The 22,564-nt window shown below is 39.2% G+C and overlaps 1 protein-coding gene across 2 annotated transcripts in view; it reads left to right on the forward strand.

Moving 5' to 3' along the window:
* Nucleotides 1-22,564, forward strand: part of LOC126188200 (uncharacterized) — a 318,265-nt gene that overhangs the window by 127,034 nt on the left and 168,667 nt on the right. For both annotated transcript variants that reach the window (XM_049929743.1, XM_049929742.1), the window contains exon 5: nt 21,479-21,543. In XM_049929743.1, the coding sequence (XP_049785700.1) occupies nt 21,479-21,543 (65 nt within the window). The remainder of the gene's footprint in view (nt 1-21,478; nt 21,544-22,564) is intronic.

The following is a 22,564-nucleotide window of genomic DNA, read 5'->3' on the forward strand; positions in this document are numbered from 1 at the left end:
TTCATAATGAAACACTTCTACTTGAAACTGCTAATTCAACCCAAATATCTAAGCTCCTGGGATGTAAGGCCTTGGGTAACTATCCTGTCGAGACTGAGTTGCATAACACCCTTAACTTCAGTAAAGGTGTGGTTACCTGCTCTGATATAATGGAGGTGGACCCTGCGGAGCTATGCGAAGAATGGAAAAATATGGGTGTCACGGAAGTGCAGAGTTATGTCAGGAGAGTCAATGGCAAATTGGAAAAATAAGCAACATTTATTCTAACATTTAGTACTCCAGAATTACCTGAACGTATACTTGCAGGCTATATCAGTCTTAAGGTTTGTCCATTTGTTCTAACCCAATGCAATGCTACAGATGTCAAAGATTTGGCCCTACCACTATGGGATGTAATGGGAGGGCTATGTGTGGCAATTGTGAAGACTCAACTCACGAATCAGGCAATTCTTGTACACTTCATCTGAAATGTGTAAACTGCTCCGGGGATCACCCAGTGAAGAGCAGAAAGTGTGAGATTTACAACGAGAGAAGGAAAATTCAGGAGCTGAAAGTCAAGAGACGCATACCCTATGGTGAAGCTAAAAAGGGAGACCACAGATTCAAGTACAAGCACATGCACTTGTTAGTGTATCTGTGGGGGAAATTCTCCACTTGAAACTAAAGTTGTTTGGAAGCCATTAGAATTGGGCATACCACCTAAGTCACATATCACTGCTCACCATCAGAAGCCAACTAAACCATCCCAACAACCCACGCAACCATCTCCTCTCCAAGTCCAAGAAGCGGTAGTTAAATCTTCAGATCGACGAGCTCTCTCCCTCTCTTATGGGGACTTTGCTGTGGAGAATATAGCCTTCCAATCGGAGGAACCGGAAAACCGGGAACCGGCTAATATTCCCCCGACTTCCCTGGCAAATCACCGCCTCCAAATGAGAAAGGAAAGAACAACCATCACTAAACAATGTCTTTCACAGCAACTTCTGTATTGCAGTGAAATTTAAACGGAATATCACTCACATTTGGAAGAATTACAGCTCCTGGTCCAGGAGAAATTGCTCTGCATTTGCTTAAACGAAAAGCATTAAAAGTCACCGACACACCTGCATTAAGGAGTTACCACCCATACAGGAAGGACGAGACTACTGGAGACAGGTCTAAAGGTGGAGTGGCTGTTTTCATTGATGACAGATGCCACTCCTCTCATGTCCCTCTCACCACAGCCATGCAAGCAATTGCCGTGAAAGTTCTTGCAGCCTTTAATATCATGGTGGGTTCTTTGTACCTTCCACCTAATGATGCTTTGGATGCAGACGCACTGGCAGAACTCTTCTGGGTACTCCCACACCCGTTCCTTCTTGTGGGGGACTTTGATGCACACAATGTGCTGTTGGGCTTGGCTACCATTTGCTCCAGGGGTCGAATGATCGAGCAACTCGTCCATTCCGAGATTATCTGCCTTCTGAACAAGGGTCAGGTGATGCACTTTTCCACAGCTACAGGGTGTATCTCAGCCATTGACCTATATGTTCCCCAGCTATTGCGGACTCGTTTCAGTGGGAAGTGGCTCCGGATTTACGTTCTAGTGACGATCTCCCATTGTGGATCTGTCTGCTGACTAGGATGGTGGCCGACAGGAGACCACACAGATGGATGATCCAAAGGGCAAATTGGCTGCAGTACATTTAACAGGCTGTTTTTGAACATAAAGACTGTGCACAGGAGACGGTTGCCCATATCACTTGTGAGATCCAACTTGCTGCTGTAGAGTCCATCCCCCAGTCTGTTAATCACTTCAGATGACTGCCTGTGTACCTTGGTGGAATGACGACTGTCAATTGGCACTCAGGGTCAGATGAAGAGCTCTGCGGAACTTCAAACACTGTCCACATTCATGCCCTCAGATCTGCGAGAGCACATGCGAGTCAAGTGATAAAAGAAGAGGGAATTCACGACTTCCATTAATTGGTCCACTTCCACCGTGCAAGTTTGGGAATGAATAAGACGAATTTCGGACAAGGGCAGTACACATCCCATTACAGCCTCATTTAGTGGGATCTTGGTGAACACGCCAGAAGACATGGCTCAGGTTTTAGATGAACACTTGTTTACTGTTACTACATCATCCAGACAGGCTCCTGCTTTTCAGGTGTTCCATAGGACTGCAGAGATGGGGGAGCTCAATTTCTTCTCGCATAATGGGAAAGTCTACAACCTTCTGTTCTCCATGTGGGGACTGGAATCAGCTTTGTCTGCATCCAGAGAAACTGCTCTAGGACCTGATGAGATCCATTATGTCGTGCTTCCTCATCTGTGCCCTGAACCGAAAGGCCAGCTCCCCTCTTGTTTCAGTCAGATTTGGTTTGATGAACAGTATCCCATGACTTATAACGAGGCAATATTAATTCCATTCTGGAAATCAGGCAAGGACCATAGTGCCCCTAACAGTTATCGGAATATAGCCCTTACCAGTTGTAGGGGTAAAACTCTTGAACTCCTGGTCAGCTGCCACCTCGTCTGGCTGCTCGAATCCCGAAGTCACCTGAGCCGTTCCCAGTAGTTTCAGGTGCTACCTTTCCACCCCTGACAACTTAATTCTGTGGGAGACGACGATACAGGAGACCTTATGCTGGAACCATTTGGTTTGTGTGTTTTTTGACCTTGAAAAAGCATATGACACTTCTTGGAGGTACTACATCCTTCACCAACTTCATGAATGGGGACTACGTGGACGCCAGCCACTTCTTATCCAATCCTTTCATGAGGATTGGCGTTTTCAATATCACATTGGGGATGCCTTGTCGTAGTGCTACGTTCAAGAAAATGGGGTCTCCCAAGGCAGTGTCCTGAGTGTCACATTGTTTGCCATCGCTGTCGGTGGCATTTCCTCTGCAGTCAGGAGCCTTGTCAAATACTCTTTGTTTGTGGATGACTTTGCTATCTTCTACTCTTCCTGTGTTCTTATGATGATGACGATGACGATGACGATGACGATGACGATGACAAGGCACCTACAGCTGACCATTAGGAGGCTGGAAACCTGGGCCAAAACAACTGGTTTTCGGTTGTCACCCAAGAGAACTACATGTGTCAATTTTAACTGTGCTCATTGAAGATATATCCCTCTATTGCATGGTGTTGCCATATGCTAACAGACCATAAATTTACATATAATGTTCAGGAAACCGCTTGTATGTGCATGGTGTTGCCGTATGGCAACACAGAGTCTGGCTTCGACAAGCTAGACTGTGTTTAGCGTTATTATGTTGGCAGAAACTTCTGATAGTCTATAGTCATTGCTGGAGGTCCGCTATATGTAAACACATGCTACAGCAGCAGAAAAAGTGAATTATCTTGCCACGTAGATCACTCCTAAAGAAATTATATTTTTAAGGTATGTAAAATGATGCTTAATGACAGCAAAGATAATTTCAACACTACGATCTTGCCAATGTAAACATAACCTTTTTCAACATATGCAGATTCAGTACAATGCTGTTTATTACTTTTGCTGGCTTCATGCTTCTAAGGTGGCAGACATTCAGTGGCAATTAGGAATATTCCTGAAGAAAACGATGATTCCGAATGGGCAACACCAACAGTGAAGGAGTATTTGCAGATGATTCAGAGGATGAAAGTGTTGGACATAGAGTTCCTCATGAAACTTTGGCTATAGTTGTTTCTGAGACTGACAATGACAGTGAAGGAGAAAAAGAAGAGGAGGAAAGGAAAAAGAAGAGGAAGAATATGATGAAAACAATATGTTACATCAAAATGACATTGTAGCGGCAGAAGAAAATAGTGCTCCAAAACCAAATAAAAGGCCTAAACATGCGTGTAGTTTGAAGAAATGCCAGAAAGTATTAGTTGTGCCAGATTGGACTGGTACACTTGACATCCATTCTCACGTATGTCGTCTGAAAGAATATTTTCATGTGTTTCTTGGAAGCAATGTTGGACGTTATTGTTGAGGAGTCAAGCAGACTTTCCATTTAAAAAAATGCTGCTAAAGGCCTGAAACTTGACAGACAAGAATTACAAATTTGGATAGGAATGGTGTTCTTTATGTCTGTGATTAGACTCCCTTCTACTAGAGATTACTGGAATCCTGAGACTATAGTTCCCATTGTAGCTGATCGAATGCATATAAAACACTTTGGACAAATAAAAAGTAAAATACATTTTGCTGATAATTTGAGAACAATACCCAAAGGAGAGCCAGGATATGATCATATGTACAAAATTTGAAGCCTTATTGACCATTCTGTTGGTAAGTGTAAAGTGTTACTGAACCCAAAAAAATTCAGCCTTAATGAGCAGATTATACCATTCAAAAGGTGTCATTCAATGAAACAGTACAATCCAAAAAAACCAAACTAATGGGGCTACAAAATGTTTGTACTATCTGATGTGAATGGTTTAGTATACAACTTTGAACTGTATACTGGCAGAACTAACCGAAATGAACATCTTCCTGACATAAGAGCCAGTGGTAATGTTGTGCTAAGGCTAGCACAAAAATTGTAAAATATTTTTTGACAACTGATTCTGTAGTTTAGATCTGCAAGTGAAACTGGCAGAAAGAGGAATCTACAGCCTAGGCCCTGTTCATTCCAATCGTCTAAAGCAGTGCTTCTCAACCTTTTCAGCTGGTGGACCCCTTCTACAGTCGAAAATACATGGCGGACCCCTAGTCAGTCAAGAGCATAGTATCTTTAAATTCAGAGTGAAACCCATGGGAACTGAATTGATAGCTTCTTAATGCAAGTGCCCTGTCCCCCCCCCCCCCCCCCCCCCCCTCCCACCTGAAGTATCAATAGTCTTTGGAGCTTCTTGTGATTGTCCTTCCTTTGGTCGTCCTCCCTCCTCATTCATTTCAACTGGAAACTTCCCTTGTTGTGAAGGCGATGGAGAAACCGCACCATTCTTCAATGATCCCGACTTCAGCCACGGATCCATGTTAGAAGTAATAAACTGGTCAAAAATCAACTTATGAAATAGGTAGTGCACTGACAAAGCAAGTTTAACATTTTAACATTTGTATGCCTGGGGCCGCATACGTGCCAGCGAGCACTGTGATTGGTCGACAAAGCTCACTCCGCGCATGTGTAAAAGGTTTCAGCGCATTTAGCGTCTTGAGCCGGGGCACAAATAACCCCCGTATTGTTGCGAAACAGTATATCAGAGAAGCCGCATTCTCCGTCACTAAACTGTGTATGCGTTCTCACTTAGGAACCGCAAAGACTGCTTGGGAATATGAGCTGAAGTAAAGTTTGTAACATTATGTGATTGCCTTATCATTTTAAATCATTCACTAATCGAGCAGTCGCTCGGCAACAGCTACAGTTAGCAAATAATGTTGCGAGAATGTAAAAGGTGATGGAACTGGTGTATGGACTATTCATTTACTATAGAATCTATGTCTCACTTCTTCATGAAATTATATAATTTTCTATATGTTTCTGCCAAATAGAGAGTTCACAGTCACGAATTCTTTCGTCGAGTTCGGACGGAAGTTGCATGCGGCGAAATATTTTCTCCACGCCATATTCTACTGGTAAATGCTTGATAAACTACGGTCCCTTAGGAAATTCATGTTGAGCTATCCAAAATAATTATATTTTGAATAGGCATTTACTCTCCTCTGCAATGCAACTTCCGACTGATCAGACGATCCAACAAGAAACAGCCGCACACAGTTGGCGTTCGCAAATATGTTTCCACCGCTGATTATAGCTATATGTTACAGCACAAAAGTAACATATTGTTATAATTAGTGACTACGAACGGGGACATTTATAACTGTACGTTTATGTATACACATTACGTAAACATATCGTTATAATTGGCGCCCGAACAGGGACCCGAATTAAAAAAAAACTTAAAGGAATAAAAATTTATGTAAGATAGGCATTGTGGAAATATTCATAAATAATTGTAGCTAATCTTGTGCTTCTTATTTGTTACATGACATCAAACGCCATCCAATAAAATTTCCATTGAGCGAAAGAAACGAGATATTCATAGAAAATTACGGAAGAGAGATTTTTTTTTGGAACAGAATTTGTGCGAAAATCTAGTTACAAGGTACACATGTTTTTCACACAAAAAAGTGATGAATTTGATTTTCACATCTTTATTCAATAATTTTACTCATTATTTTACACGATTTGGTGGAAGGTGGCCGCGGACCCCCTAGAAAGAGCCGGCAGACACCTAAGGGGTCCTCAGATCATACGTTGGGAAGCCCTGGTTTAAAGGGATGTGTATTCAACTCTGACAAGAAAATGAAGAGATCTGGAAGAGGTACAACAGATGAAAGACAATGTTCCATGGGAAATATGCAGTACCCTGCTGTAAAGTGATATGACAACAGATTTGTGACATTACTCAGCAATTTTGTGGAAGCAAATCCAGTGACTGAAGTAGAAAGATTTGACAAGAAGTCAAAGAAATCCATCAAGGTGCCTTGCCCCAGGGCAGTAGTAGAGTATAATCAGTTCATGGGATGTGTAGATCTTATGGATGCAGTTGTAGCATTGTTTAGGATCCAGATACATTCCAAAAAATGGTATCGCAGAATATTTTTCATATTCTAGATCTGATGGTTGTGAATGCTTGGTTTCTTTACAGAAGAGATGCACTATCAAGTGGAATGCACTGGAAAAGTTCACTTGCTTTGGCAGAGTTCAAGAAGGCCATAGGTAGATGTTTGTTGTTCCAGGGAAAAAGTGGGGCAAGAAAGGAAGGAAGACCTAGGAGTAATTCCACTGAGAGAGCCTACACGGCAAAGGAAGGAAGGAAGGGCCGACTGCTGCACTGCCTGAAAAAGATATGCGGCTAGATGGCATAGGGCATTTGCTTATTATGAATATCAAAGGAAGGTGCAAAGTTCCATCATGAAATGGAATTGTGAGAGTGAAGTGTTTGAAATGCAAAGTGCATTTATGTTTCACTGCAAATATAAACTGTTTTTTGAAGTTTCACACTGAGTGATGAAATGAAGTATTGATTTGTTGAATAATATGACAAAATATGTTTTTGAAAACAGAAGAGTAATAATTTTTCATCTAAAACTATTCATAAATGTGTGTAGAAGCATATTTGTGTATCTCTCCTAAGTCATCTTATACATGTATGTAAATAAAAGTGTTTTGAGTCTTCTGGGAAGTGTGTTGACATATGCATGGTGTTGCCTTATGGCAACAAAACTAAAATATTGAATAAATTAAAATTACATCAAAATTTCTATGTTCAACCTATTACACAGTATTTTGCGTGTCAGACCCTACCCCCAGATATGTTTTCCATTAAAACTGGTTTCCTAAAAAAAAAAAAAAAAAAGTCGTGCAATAGAGGGTTAACCAACCAGTGCTTGGGGGACAATATCTTATGTTTTCAAGAAACTGTGCACATTTGGGTTTATATTTGACTTGAAATTAACTTGGCTCCCACACCTGAAAGACCTATGAACAAATAGCTTCCAGTCATTGAATATTTTGAAGTGCCATAGCAGAAAAACATGGGGATCTGACAGGTCCCATCTCCTGCATTTTTATAGGGCATTTCTTCGATCACATTTATATTATGGCAGCGTGGTCTGTGGATCAACCCATCCTTCCTACCTCAAGATTTTAGATGCTGTCCACCATGAGGGCATTCGGATATCAACTGGAGCTTTTCGGACCAGCCCAGTTCTGAGTCTGTGTGCAGAGGCTGGTGAACCACCACTCTGGATTCGGCGACATCCTTTCGGCTCACCAGGTACTGAAAATCTCAGCATCACATCAGTCATTGACATTTAGTTCAGTGGTCCGACCCACCTTTGATTGGTTGTTCAGGAATCAGACCCATGCGAACAAGCCATTTGGGATACATGCTACAGACTGTCTCAAGAATCTGGATTATCAGGCATAAGAATACACAGCCAGGGATGGAACACTTTGCCACCTGTTGTCATCAGAGCCCCAAAGTGATTTTAAGATTGACACAGTACAAGAAAACTTGTACTCCAGATTATGTTTTTACAACTTCGTTTTCATCCATTTTAAGTATGTGCCACAGTTTTATTATTGTTTATGCAGATGGATCCCAGCAAGAGAATGTCCTCAGTTGTTCTGCTGTTTTACCTGATAGGGTTTTAAAAGTGCGTGTTCTGGAACAATTTATGATGCAGAATTGTATGGAATTCTCATGTCACTGGAGAGGATTCAGAGACATGTTTCTTGTCTGTTCTGACTCACTTAGTGCACTGCAAACACTTCACGAAATGTATCCAGTAGACCATCTGATTCAGCTCATCCAAAAATCCTTACAGCGGCTCCAACACCATGCCAAGGAGGTGATCTTTTGCTGACTACTTGGCCACATCTGGATACAAGGCAACAACATGGCCGACAATGCCACCAAGACACGTGTCGAGATGGTGCTGTCCATCAGTGTCCAATCCCGTTGCATGCCATCATCTCATTTTCTGACAGATGCATCATGCGTCAGTGGGAGACTGAATGGTTGCAGGTGACTGAAAACAAACTGCAGTCGCCCAGATTGACCACAAAGGCATGGCGGACTTCATCAGCCTTGCCACTGGAAGGAGGTTCTGTTTGCCGGACTGCACATTGGACATGCCCTCGAAGACATGGCTTCCTCCTCTGGTGAGAGGATCCACCACTCTGTGAAGTTTGTGATGTGCCACTTTCAGTTCACCTTATTGTGGCAATGTACGTCCTATATACTGACACTAGGGCAGTCCTCAGTCTCTAAGGAGATCTGCCCACCATCCTCACAGATACTGTTTCCAGTGTTACAAGAGTGGTGAAATTTTGTGATCTGTCAGGCCTCATCCCTAAATTAGTGGGGAAGGGAGGCAGACTTTAATACATTATAAACTACTCTGCGTATGGGGACAGCCTTTGTCCCCACCCTTGAGATTAGCATGCTGACTGTCCGTTAGAGCGCTGATGACTGTGATGTCGAGTGCCCCTCACCTCAAATCATCATCATCATCATCATCATCATCATCATCATCATCTCCATCTCCATTGCCCCCCTCCAAACCTCTGCCCATATAAAGTCCACTAACCTGTATTTTGATAGCTGCCATTCCTCCCACATCCAAAATTCACTTCTGTAGTCTGGCCAGCTGTGGATGATGAGCAGTTCCTGACCCAGTATGTTGAAAGTCTTACTAAAGTCTTTACAGACAGGCATTGCCTTCCCAACCTAGTCCGCAGACAGATTTCCCATATGTGCCTCTAATCCTCCGACTATCTCTATGAAATAGTTATAAAGGAACACACCTTTCATCCTCCACTATCATCCTGAACTGGAACAACTGAACCACATCCTTTGCCCACTTATCATAGTGGCCAGAAATTAGGAATATTGTACCCACAATCCTTCGCAGTCCTCCCAATATGTTTATATGCCTCCTTACGAGCCCCCTTATGCGAGATATACTTTGGTGGCAGTAGAGTCATTCTGTAATAAGTCATAAAAGCTGGAAGATCATCATCTTCCCTCCAGTGATTCCCATTTAAGTTCATGCAGCATTTCTACAACACTCATGTGGAAATAAATCTAGCAGCCAAGACAACATACTGTGTTCCAGTACTTAAAATGTCTGTGAGACACTCGTTTATCTCAGAACCTATTCTGTCTGCAGTGGGATACCTTGTCAAATGCTTTCCAGAAATCTAAGAGTATGGATTCTCCCTGTTGCCCTTCATCTGCTGTTTGCAGGACATTGTGTAAGAAAAGGGCAAACCTAGTTTCACACAAGTGATAATTTCTAAATCTCTGCTGATTTGTGGACAGAAGCTTCTCTGTCTCCAGGAAATTTATTATGTTCAGACTTAGAGTATGCTCAAGAATTCTGCACCAGGCTACCCTTAAGGGTATTAGTCTGTAATTTTCTGGATTCATTCTTATTCCCTTCTTTTATATGGGAGTCACCTCTGCATTTTTTCCAGATGCTTGGGATTTTGCGCTGGGTGAGGGATTTGTGATGAGTGCATGCAAAGTAAGGTGCCAAAGCCAGAGATTATTCTCTGTAAAACCAATTTGGGATTCCTTCTGGACCTGGTGATTTATTTGCTTCAACTGTTTCAGTTGCTTCTGAATGCCAGGGATCCCTTTTTCTGTGTTCTCCATGTGGGAGAGTGTGAGTGTCAAACGCTGGTATTTCGGAATGTTCCTCCTGCATGTATGGTTTTTTAAATGTGGAACTTAAAACTTCAGCTTTTGCTTTTCTGTCCTCTGTTGGCACAGGAACTGGCTGATGAGGAACCCTTTGATCCACTTAGCAATTTTCTCAGGTTGTCAGCAAGATCGTTCACTGATGTGTGATGGTGGATGTTGTTGTATGCTTTGTGCGTTGATCTTTTTATAGACACTTGAATTTCTGTGAACTGTTGCTTGTTAACATTTCTGCAGTCTTTTGGTTTGAATTGAAAGTGCAACTATCTCTGTGTCCTCGGCATTTTCCGAACTTAATTGTAAACCACAGACTCCAGTCCTGAGTATTTACTGTGGTGTACTGCAGCAACAGTATCATCAACGTAGTAAATCTTGGAACTCATTAACATGATCTTGATGGAAGGATGATACTTATTCTCATAGAAACCAGTTATCCCTTATTCCAAGTTTTTACATAGTTTTGATGCTATGGATGCACTGAAAAACTGTTGAGTGAATGATTAAAAGCTGCTGGTGTGGGTTCAAGAAGCAGTGCATTTTTTGATCACTTCCCTTGTGGGTTCGAAAATTATAATTCTGTATTAGAGGAGATAAACTTCTCTGCCAATATTGTTAATAATAGCATTTATTCTCAGTAACTGGTTTCAGTAATCAATGTTATCATCTTCAGAGCTTGACACTGCACCCTGGCAGCAATGATGTGCTCTGTTGTGTGTGGCATAAGACAGGTGTATGTGGTGATATAACTGTGTCTATAGTTGTTTTAATTTTGACATGCCAGTGCATCAGTTTTCAAGTCTGTCATGTATCTGTCAAGTCATGAGAAAGAATACTCCTTTGCTATTTTAAGAAATGTGCAACAACCTGCCTATTGAGATATGAAGATGTTAACATTGATTATTGCAACCACTCATTGAGAATGAAGGGTGTTATTAGTGATATTGGCAAGGAAGTTTATCTTCTCTAATCTATTACCACAGATGGCCTTCTTTGCAGCTCAGAATGAGTAAACTAAAGGTTATCATTCTATGCTTGATCACCTGACCCAACTGGTAACAGCTGTATGAATACTTTGTACATCAGAAATATTTCATAGACATTTGTTTTGACGTACAGGAAAGGTTTATCTCATGACTTGAGCCTGTGTCAGCTCCACCACTGGAGATTACATATACAACTCTTCCTTAATGAGTGATGTTTTAGGTATGGGGAGTCCCTGGAAAATGTTTTTAATTGTTGCTCTATATATTTGTATATCTTTGTATCTTTCATCCTGTAATAGATGTACAAAATCAGTAGCAAAGTCAAAAAGTTTTTATCTTTTGTGTAAGAACTTTTAATTCCAATTCAAATTTCTCCTTGGTTTCTTTCACTACTTGACCATTTTAAAGACTGAATAACATGGTGGAATAAGTTGCAAACCTATGTCATTCACTTCTCAACCACTAACTAATGTTCATTTTCCTCGACTCTTGTAACTGATTTTGTTATGGGACACACTGACTATTTTCCTGCTAATTGTGCAGTCATCTGTGCTTGTTGTTTATTTTATTTGCAGTTGATTTCAAAGCCTTTTATGTCATCATCCTTGAGCACTTAGGGATAGTTATTGAAATGAATTAAATTCTATAGCTATGCCTAGCTGCGTAAGGATGAAACTACGAAATGCCTCAAAATCAATAGAAAATAAAGTGAACAACAAACACAGCTGCGTGCAAAAATAGAACGAATATAGCCTTCCTGTTCCAAAATAAATTAATTTACAGGTGAAGCCCTATTCTCCTGTGTCATGGAAGCAAAAACTCCAGTCTCATTTCTGTACGAACTATAGTAATTGTGATGTAACTTTCTGGGGCTCATCACACACAATAATTTTTATGGTGCAGAAAAGAATCTTAAGGACAGTGGGAAAAGGACCAACTCACACTATTAGAATATCAATATTCAGGACATTAAATATTTTACCTGTTCCATTTACTATATTCTTGAGACAGTCACTTTCGTAAAAATGACTCTGCATCCCTTCCAACTGAACAATAATACTCATTGCCATCATACTTGAACTCGTAGCAACCTCCACCTAATAAGTCGTAGGCTTAACCTCCACCTAATACGTCAGACTTAGCGAAGGTCACAGTAGTTGGGACATATTGGGAGCTCGATTTATAATAAATTGTCAATTTGTATGAAAAAAAATCTTCCAGAAGAAGAGTGTCACAATATAATTTCAGCTCTGTGCATGGCTGTGTTGATGCCAGTTTGCATTAACCTGCAATTTTCAATTTGGGCACACACACACACACACACACACACACACACACACACACATTGCTGCTGCAAGACAGTAGGAAATAGCACAGGCCAGGGTGATACATGAGATGGGGCAAGTTCTTCATGTTTCACTGTCCCCATTAATAAATATTGCTCAAGTGAAGATCACACTAGACTAATCTGAGACTGCTCTATCGAATAGTCATGCAAAATTTTGCTTTAAAACCAACGCTTTCTGCTGACATTGGATGTCACATGAATGACATGATGTGCAATATTTGTTTGGGATCACTCCAGGTACACACTGAAAAAAGAAAATACCAGATATCTGTTAAGAAAGACACCCAGGGTTTATTAAATTGTTTCCATGTATTATAATAAAATAAAAGTAAAAATATACAGGTGTATTCAGTCATTTTTCATGTAGGCTGCTTTTATGTATGTACTGACAAAACAATTGTTGTGACCCTATTATATATATTTCCTTCATTAATACTACATTGTAATACATTTTAAAAATGAATAATGAACTGGACTAATAAACAATGAACAACAATTTTCTAAAATATGTCACAGGGTCTGTAATTACTTTGCATAGTCCTATGTTTCTCCACAATCAGAACTGATCTTTCCGAAGGTCAGCTTCATGTAGTGTTTCCATCCTTCTGTAGATAATTTGCATTAGTACTTTGACGCTGTGGTTTATATTAATATGTGCGTTGTGGAACAATTTTTTGTAGTTAATCCTTCCCAGGAAGAATATTATCTGCTACCAGTGCCTTGTTCTTTTGTAGGTCTTACAGTGCTCTGTTGAATTATTCTTGAATTATCACATACCCATGCCATTCTCATTCAGTTCTTGTTCCCCTTTCTTGACATAGTCTCTAACTTTCTTTCCTTTGAGTCAGGGATGGCCCAGAATTCAGCTCGCAAGCTGTGCCCTAGCTTGCATGCCTTAGCACTCAGTCTGGCTGCACACTTCCCCCGCTGCCCCATGCTGCTGTGTGAGCAGGAGGGGGGAAAGTGGGGAATCTTCAAATGTGCCATATTTAGGTAGCAATACAGTCACACTGCATACGACTTGGTTTCATTTTGAAAACATAGATCACAAATGAAACAAATTTTCACTATTATTTAATTATTAGTTGTGCACTGAAGACACAGACGATTGGCATATGGACAGCCACAGACAATTTCACAAATTTTTGCACTCAGGTTGGCACATAATGACTTATTTAGTTTCATAATTGAAAAAAGGTCTTTAATTAATATTGTGGCACTTACGCAATCTCATTTTAGAGATGCGGGAACTCTACCTGAGGAAAGCAATACAGACATCTTAGACAGTTTTAATGTGAAAGGATTTGTCTTTAAAATGGGAATCACATTGCAGATCCGTCAGTTACATTTGCACATATACCGGGGTACTCTCAACTGAAATGGCAAACAGTTTCAAAAATAGACATAAGATTAACACTGTCCTAAAACATTTAGAAAACTATCCTTCTAAGGCCACAATGAATTCTTCAAACCTTATATTTTCTTTAATCCCAGTGAACTTAGGGGACTGGACTTTGTGTGTCACAATTTGCCCATTCTACAATGCAAATATTTTATTATTTTTAATACATCCCCATCAAATGCATTGTCTTACTGTGGATGGAGTGCAGTCACTTAAGATGAGAGGTCTACAATCCATTCTGAATCTTCTAATTTTCATTCATGCTCTCCTTTTCTCTTCATAAATTCAGCAACGTGGGGTTTAAAGTCGAAAAATCATTCCAGGCAGGCTCCTTGACTTAACTAACATACTTTACAGTAATATACCAAGTCTCTAAATCCTTTGTTCACTTCCGCCAAAATATGTGGCAACTGACAATGGAATAATGTCTGCAATTTCTGAAATTTTACTCTTGGTACCACTAATTTATTGTGAGCCACTTACTTGTAAATGTAGCACAAAGTCTGCTTGATTTACAGAACAATTAATCTCATATGCCAATCATTGTAAGTTTAAGCTCTTTCATTGTCAACTAAATCTTCAAATTCTTTCCTCATAGTATTGTAATTTTGTTTCACAGCAAGTTTGCAGCACCTGTCTATTATGCAACTGCATAATGGTACTGCATAATAGATACTGAAAATTCTAATCCATCTCTTCTATCATTGCCATTCATTCTTAAAGACTTGTGATGATAGATCACTAGACTGCCTGTTTTTGTACAATAAGGCCGTGGACCTATGAAGGTCCTTCATACCCCGAACAAATAGTGAAGTGTAAATGGCACTGACAACACAGTTCTACCAAGCTGAAGGGAGTTATGCGACCCTAAAAACTGTCACACTGCAGTACTAAATGAAATATTGCACGGTACTTGCTACTTCCAAGAAGGACGGACCACAGCCAAGACAGACTGGGCCTTGGTCCACACATCTGGCTAGTGTGCTGTTTGTTGCACTGTGGCCAGTTCTGCATTAAATAGTATTGCACCAGCCTTCCATTTTTCAGCCTTCCCATCATTGTTAAATGCTGTTTTACCATCTGAGTTATTAATGTTTACCTAACTTGTTATGTTTTGTCCAAAGATTTCTTTAATTTTCCTATATGTGGTGCTTATATTTCCTATAGCCATGCATGATTCTACAACTCTGAATTCCACCTGTAGCCATTCTTGCTTCCTCATTTTGAACTGTGTGTCTGTCTCGCATTTTAGATTCCCTTTTTGTTTCCTTTGTGGCTGCATTTTTATGGTTTTCCATTCATCATACTCCATTCTAGTAACATGCCATTCTTAGCCACATACTGTACAACAAGCCTACTGCAGCATAGTCTTTCAGACAGTATTTTTAAGAATTCACCCATAAAAACAAACATGCTAAGAGTTAAAATACTTTAATCAGAAAGGTTGTGAATGGTTATTGAATTTACCATGTATTTGGTCACTTTCCAGGTAAACATTCCCTTGCTAGGTCAAAGAAGGAACAGAAATGCGAACTGGGGATACAGGAAAATCAGTGGATACTGGGCCAGCTAGTCTTATTGGAGTGTGAGATCATGCTACATCACACAGAACGACTGTTTTCACATTTATTGTTTGCTGTTGAACCCAAAGAGACAAGAATTAGGCCATGAATCCCTATTAGGGGAATACAATTGAAAATGCTTGAACCATATATTTCTTCACTTATGATGATTGACAATGTTTCTACATGTCAGTGTTCATTTGGACTTCTTAGCGGCTGCATGCACTTGTCACCAATAAATATTTATTTATTTTTCAGTGGGTAATTTCAGAATCCTGTGATTGCACAGTGTATATAAATTTAAAAGTGTGTTGTGAATATGAGTAATATTCTTTCTAATATTCACAGTTTCAGTGATATCATTGTTTTTCTGATTCAAAGATATTCTTTTATTAGGCTTTGAATCTCATAATTTTTGTCTTTGATGACATTCAACTCTGTTTACTTTATTCTAGATTGTCATGGAGGTTGCTTTGGTTTACCTGTAAATTGTTGCATCTCAGTCATGTTTTTGAATGGTGTAAAGAATTTACGTCCCATTTCCATACTGCAGAATTTCAAACTACTTCACACATCTACATCTTTGTACTTGCTTGTCTCTTTGCTTTCTATATGTAGAATGTAGTTTATTCATCTCATAGTGTACAGTTACAAATCAAAGATTTTTGTACAGGAGACATGTCAAATTACTTTAAAAAATAAGGTTATAATAATTAACATATTTAAGCAGGCATTTCTGAATTTTTAGACATGAACAGTTTAACAGAACATATATAACACTTATGGTCATTTGCAGCTTGCAGTACAATTTATACAATATATTAACAATTTATCTTACAATACATAATCTTTATTGTTTCTTTTCTATATACTGCAAATAAGCTTGACAGACCTCTTAGACTGTTTGTGCTTTTAGTCATTCAGTAGGCACAAGCTGCACTGCAATTCTATATACTTTGCAAAAACAACTTCAGTGTTCAACCAACTATTTTGTGTAACTTGTGTCAGTTCATTTCAAAAGTCACTTTTTAAATCATTGAACCTGATGCATTGTATTAGTGCAGCAAGTTGAAAGACTGCAGCCAATGTGTGGCAAATACAAGCAACTTATGTAAATAATATGCCAGGTGACACTTTCACCTTTCCACATTATTACCTATAAAGCCTAGCAATCACATCTTTAGATTAACCAGCTGTTCTGTAAATAAAACTGTCTGTTGTTGAGCAAAGGCCCATTCTCACAACAGCAATCCTTCTCCCTCTCCCCCCTCCCAATAATCGAATGATATGCATTCAGTACTTTGAACTAGAGACCAAACTAGCAGAAGCTCTTATAAAACTTTAAATACTGCAGAATGAATTTTTGGAAGCCAAACCAAGTAAATATTTTACACTTTTCGCTTGCATAAACAAGAATTCAACAGGCAATAATGGACAGATGCTGTGGTATCAAGTTGTTCATAATAGCAACATTTTATATCTGGTGGTAGTTCTTAACTGGACCACCTCCTTTGTTTGGTTTTGATAAAAACTGGTCAGAGAGCAGTATGTCACTCAAATATGTCATTATTGAGAAAAGTTTGATTGTAGATTTATTTCCACCTGTTACCAAGGAACAACAATATTTGATTCCTTCTTGTCACCCATTTTCATGAATAGAGGAACCTATATATATTAAGAGAGAAAAGAAAAGGGGGGGGGGGTGTTCAGTACTAAAAATGCGAGTGAGAGATACAGTATATTCTTGCAAATCAATAGTGATTTGAATGACCCAGAAATAATGGAATTGGCAGTTTCATCAATATAAGCTATTGCTGCAAGACATGTAGAGACTGGTGCAAAGTGAAAAGATAAGTAAGGAGATCCAGAGGGAAATGGAACAGTATGTTTCTGAATAATGCTCCATAATGGAGCTACAGTCCACATTAATAGTAATCTTAACAGATACACTTTAAGTACCTGGAGAAAGAAGCAGCTACATGCACAGATATAGTACCAGCTTGACTGTCCAAACATCAGAATTTTTCCTTCAGTTCATACTAATAGTGCAGTGGTTAAGGCAGGAGCAGTGGGCTTCAAATTCCTATCACAGATATCCAAAGTTTGATTTTCCACGAGAGGCAGACCCACCAGAATAAAAGTAGGCAAGGAGTGTTGTGTAGTTAGTAATGAAGCAGAAACAGCAGAATGGATCAGTCAGTCAATGTTGACTATTGAGTGGATGGCATCTGAGTAACAAATTCATCAAGGACATTTCAACCCTTCTAAAGCAGCCCAAGTTGACTGTTTTTGATGTGATCATCAAGTGGAAACATGAAGGGACAACCACAGCTAAACTAATACCAGGCAGACCTCGTATAATTGTGGTTAGGGACTGTGAAGCATTGTGGATGGCGGTTGTAAAAGTCACATGATGACAGCGGAAGGAATCACTTGTGACTTCAGCTAGCACAGTGGCTGTGTATAGAGGGTTAAAAATAATGGCATGCATTGTTCAAGCATCTCCTAATAAGCCACACATTCTATGTCTGAAGAACATAACCTGCCTTAATGTGCAGAGCCAACAGTGAAGTATGGAGGTGGTGGTGTTATAGTATTGGGGTGTCTTTCATGTTTAGTGTGTGATCCCTTTATAGCACTTACGAAAATGTGCGGAAGGATATGGATACATTTTACAGCATTGTGTACTGCATACAGTAGACGAATAGTTCAGACATGGTGATGGTTTGTGTTAGCATGTCAGTGCACCCTGTCATAAAGCAGCATCTATGAGGCAATGGTTTGTGGACGGTAACATTCCTGAAATAGACTGGCCTGCTCATGTCCTGACTTGAACCCAATGCAACAACTTTTGGATGAGTTGAAACACTTACTTCATTCCAACATTACTACTTTTTCTGGATTGGCTGCCATTCCTCCAGACATTCAAAGACCTCATTGAAAGTGTCTCCAGCTGAGTTCCAGCCATCACTAAAATTAAAGGTGGACATACCCAATGTTAATGTTCACTAATTTGTGTCTGGATACTTTTGATCAGGTAGTGGAACTATACTTGGTCAGTATCTGTGTGGGAAGCATGTTAACCAATACATAAAAGAGTTGCATTCTGTTTTCAGATCTATTAGTCTTACCACAGCATTGATCCAAGAGGAAGTCTTTTATGTAGCAAACTGCAGCCTCTATAAAGTAGCTAAAAGGCAGATAGGTTAACATAGATATTGTGAAAATGAATGTACACAAATGACACTCAATTAAAGTAAGAGAACATACAAAGTGAGGTATATTTATTTGAAAGGAATTAACATCCTTAAACAGCAAACTAAGGGAAGTAAGATAAACATAGAAAAACTGCATATGTTTTGCAGATTTTACTACTGACTCCACACCGTCAGAAAAGATCATGTATAGAATGTTGACTCTCAGCAACTGAATTTGAAGAGTAAATAACCACTGGAAGAAAAGGTGTGGTGGTGGTGGTGGCAGCAGCAGCAGCAGCAGCAGCAGCAGCAGGAGTAATTGTCTTAGCTGCAAGATATTAGTGATAATGCTGATGATTTACCTGTAATGCTCTATGAATTTGCCGCTTTTGTGTTTCCACTAAGTATCTGTATTTTGTTATTACAAACAATTTAAGGTATTGGGTAAAGTTGCATGCATAATTTGTGACAAAGAAATTGGAAAACATTGTTACATAAAGTTCAATTTACACTGGACATTGTGTCATCTGCTAACATTGAAGCTATTCCCACTTGCCTAACTTGTGTTATAGTCGTGGATTTTGTGACACATTGAGAAGGTCACATGAATACTTGGATGTTTGGGTGTTTTTCTACAAAAGAGGACAAATGGTTGAAAGCAAACAAGTTATTTATACTTTATTATACCGAGACAAAGAAAAAGCCTACACTGTACATAAATAGATGAAACAAACTTAATTAAAAAGCTTTTTAATGGTGAAAAAGCCAGCTCTATTGAAGGTGATATATACAGTTTCTTAAGTTACTTGTTAAATAGAGATAAATCAAAACACAAAGTAAGAAGGCACTAAATATTGCATAGTAAATATTGTTCTATGTGTCGTTGGTGATTTTTTGATGGGCATAAGGCCATTGTCCACAGCAAATTTCTCTGCCTGATGTTTTGTCTGCCAGTGTTGGAGACATCATCAGAGACTATAATGACTTAGAAAGCAGTTACAGTCTTAAACTGACTCAGCAGTAGGCTGAACTGTTTATATCCATCCATGCAACGTTTGGATCATGATGTCATCAACCCGCTGACTAAGATTGTGGAGTCACATTGATGTATGTTATGTGGCTTATTGTTGGGAAGATTTAGCATTGTTTGCTTTATTTAACACTAAAGTCCACAACATGTCTACTTTCAATCCTTCGTGTCTTCTGATAAAGGTGTTTTTTCTGTGACTGCTCTGGGATAGTAATGATAGGATCTTGATAAAATCGTAGTATCGAAGAAATGAATCTGATCGTTCTCTGATCCTAGTGAATGATCTTCTGCTACCAGTCTATCTGTGTTGCCCATAGGAAAATTACTCATGTTCCTTAAGGCAGGTGTTAATGCTTCATTTGGTAGTTCCTATAAATGTTAGTGGTGATATATTTTGGACCATGGCATAATGCCAATAAAACAAAAATCACCAAGTATGCAAATGCAGGCCATGATGGCCTGCATTGTATGATTGTTTGATGTGTTTGTATTTATATATTTTCTTGATCAAAGAGAGATCGATGTTCTGAAATGTTTGGGTGAAACTCTTTCTTTCTTTTACTTCTCAACTGTGTGGATAATTTACCAAATTATTTTCGTTAGCATCATCTATTATGAATTTTGGTTTGATCATTAGACCCTGTTATCTTTGCTAGGTCCTTTAGTAATCCTCTTGGTCATTCATGCACTTCCATCACCTTTTTTTAAAGGTAGGTGGCATCTCATAACTCAATTTTGGCATGCAGTACTGGGGTAAGGGGTGTGATGTTATTTTGATATTCTTTATAGGGTAAAGGTGATGCCATTTTAAGATGTCATTTCCTTCTGTTGTAGGAAATTCTGCTGACGACATTGGGTATCAATATTAACCCTGAGAGAACATTTTCTTGTTTGTACTGTAACGTCATGTTGTTGATAATAAATAATGAACTTTCACAGTAGGGATGACTGCAATGCCATGAAACATAAATGACAGTGAAAGTTTTGAGTCAAAGCTAGAGGCATGCTCATACAGCCTGACAGTGAAGGTGATTGCTAACAACAGGCAGGAATTCCTAGTTTGAGTCCTGATGTGGCACAAAAGTTTCTGATTCATTACATATGTATGCACAGTTGTTTGCCCTTTAAGTTTTCCCTGTCCTATATGTTAACTTAACACCATCTCATTTCTGTACTAGCTTGTAGTAAGAATCCCTCATAGACTTGCGCTATTGTATTTGTTAATATTTGCAGAATAACACACAATATCACCATCAATGCTTATTCTAATTAATTTAGTTTTACTGTAGTGATGTTAATGTTGTGTATCATAATGTAAAGGATGTGAATAAGAATTAATGTCTTGTCACTTATTAGATGTAAATGTGTTCGTTTTAAATGCATATCATTTTTTGTAGGTATTAGGTATGGAAAATAATGCAGCCTCTATAGAGAAATTTAATTCCTATTACTTTACACACCCTTTCAATTCTGCACATCATAAGTAGTGAGAATACATTGTTCTGTATCTCACTTCAGCTATTCCATTGTCCTGTCCTACAAGCCACATTTACCTCCATTCTGCCGACCTCCAAGCTAACCTAAACTCTTTCTTTCTTTCATTCATTTTGTTTGCTGTGCAAAAACACATGCGTGCGTGTGTGTGTGTGTGTGTGTGTGTGTGTGTGTGTGTGCACGTGCAAATTCACCTTCATTTTCTCATTTTTTAATTTATTTTTGTAAGCTGTGTTGTCACTAATGAGAAATTTACCTTCTAAAGGAGGGGTGACACCTTATCAGAAACGGTCGGTGTTCGAACGCTTAGGTCGGCGGTCAGATGTGAAGGTTAGTATTGCTTTTTTGGCACATTGTATCCTAAAGAGAGTGCATTATTTCATGTCATCTAAAGACTTATTTTCTATAACTAATTTGTGATAGAAAAGATAAGTATATGGGGGCTGCATATTTTCTTAATGTGAGACATTGTCAACAAAGGTAGAAATGCAGTCCAAAATTTCATTACTCATTTATTTTCTGTGGTGTTGTTTGCTCAAATTAGTGACCTTTTTACTTTGGTAGATGGATGTTACAGATAGATTTGATATGTGAAACTGTTAAAAAGATTGCACATGAACATTTAAACTTAGAAATGTGTTTTAAAATAGGTCATTGTTCACCAAAAAGAGGTGATGTTGAGCAGCAGTTATTTGTATAAAGAGCTTTTGGAAAGGGCCTTCCACCAGAGAACTAGCAAACACTCTTAAGTCTCTCTCTCTCTCTCTCTCTCTCTCTCTCTCTCTCTCTCTCTCTCCCCCCCCCCCTCTCCCCCTCTCCCTCTCCCCCTCTCTCCCACCATCCCACCATCCCTTCTCCCACTTCCCCCCTCCCTTCTCCCATTTCCCCTCCCCTACTTTCCATTATTGATAATAGATGGTTCTGGTGGTCTTTTTTCTTCCATTTCCTCCTTTTGCCTCAAAACTCCTTTATCCCACAATGTGTAATTTTGTGTCTCATATTTCATTTAAAGAGACATACTTACAGGAGGCACAGTTAACCACATACTCATTAGAACTACTCAAAACTAAATTAAAACAATATTTTTAGCTTTCCTTCGAGTGGGACAGAGGTAATAGGTAAAACTAATTTATTTTATTTATTTACTAGAGGAGGTCAGATAATTTGGAACCCATACTAAAAGGGACTGCACAGGTGGTCCTTATAGCTCAAGGATGGCTTTCAGTGTGGGGTTTGAGTGACCTGAACTTCCTTTCCATGTATTGCTGCCTCCAGTCCAGAGACTGGTTTGATGCAAATCTCCAAGCAAGTCTGCCCTTTGCAAGCCTCTTCAACTTACCATTTTTTGCGT

This window comes from Schistocerca cancellata, chromosome 5 (genome assembly GCF_023864275.1).
Source record: "Schistocerca cancellata isolate TAMUIC-IGC-003103 chromosome 5, iqSchCanc2.1, whole genome shotgun sequence".
Classification (NCBI taxonomy): Eukaryota; Metazoa; Arthropoda; class Insecta; order Orthoptera; family Acrididae; genus Schistocerca; species Schistocerca cancellata.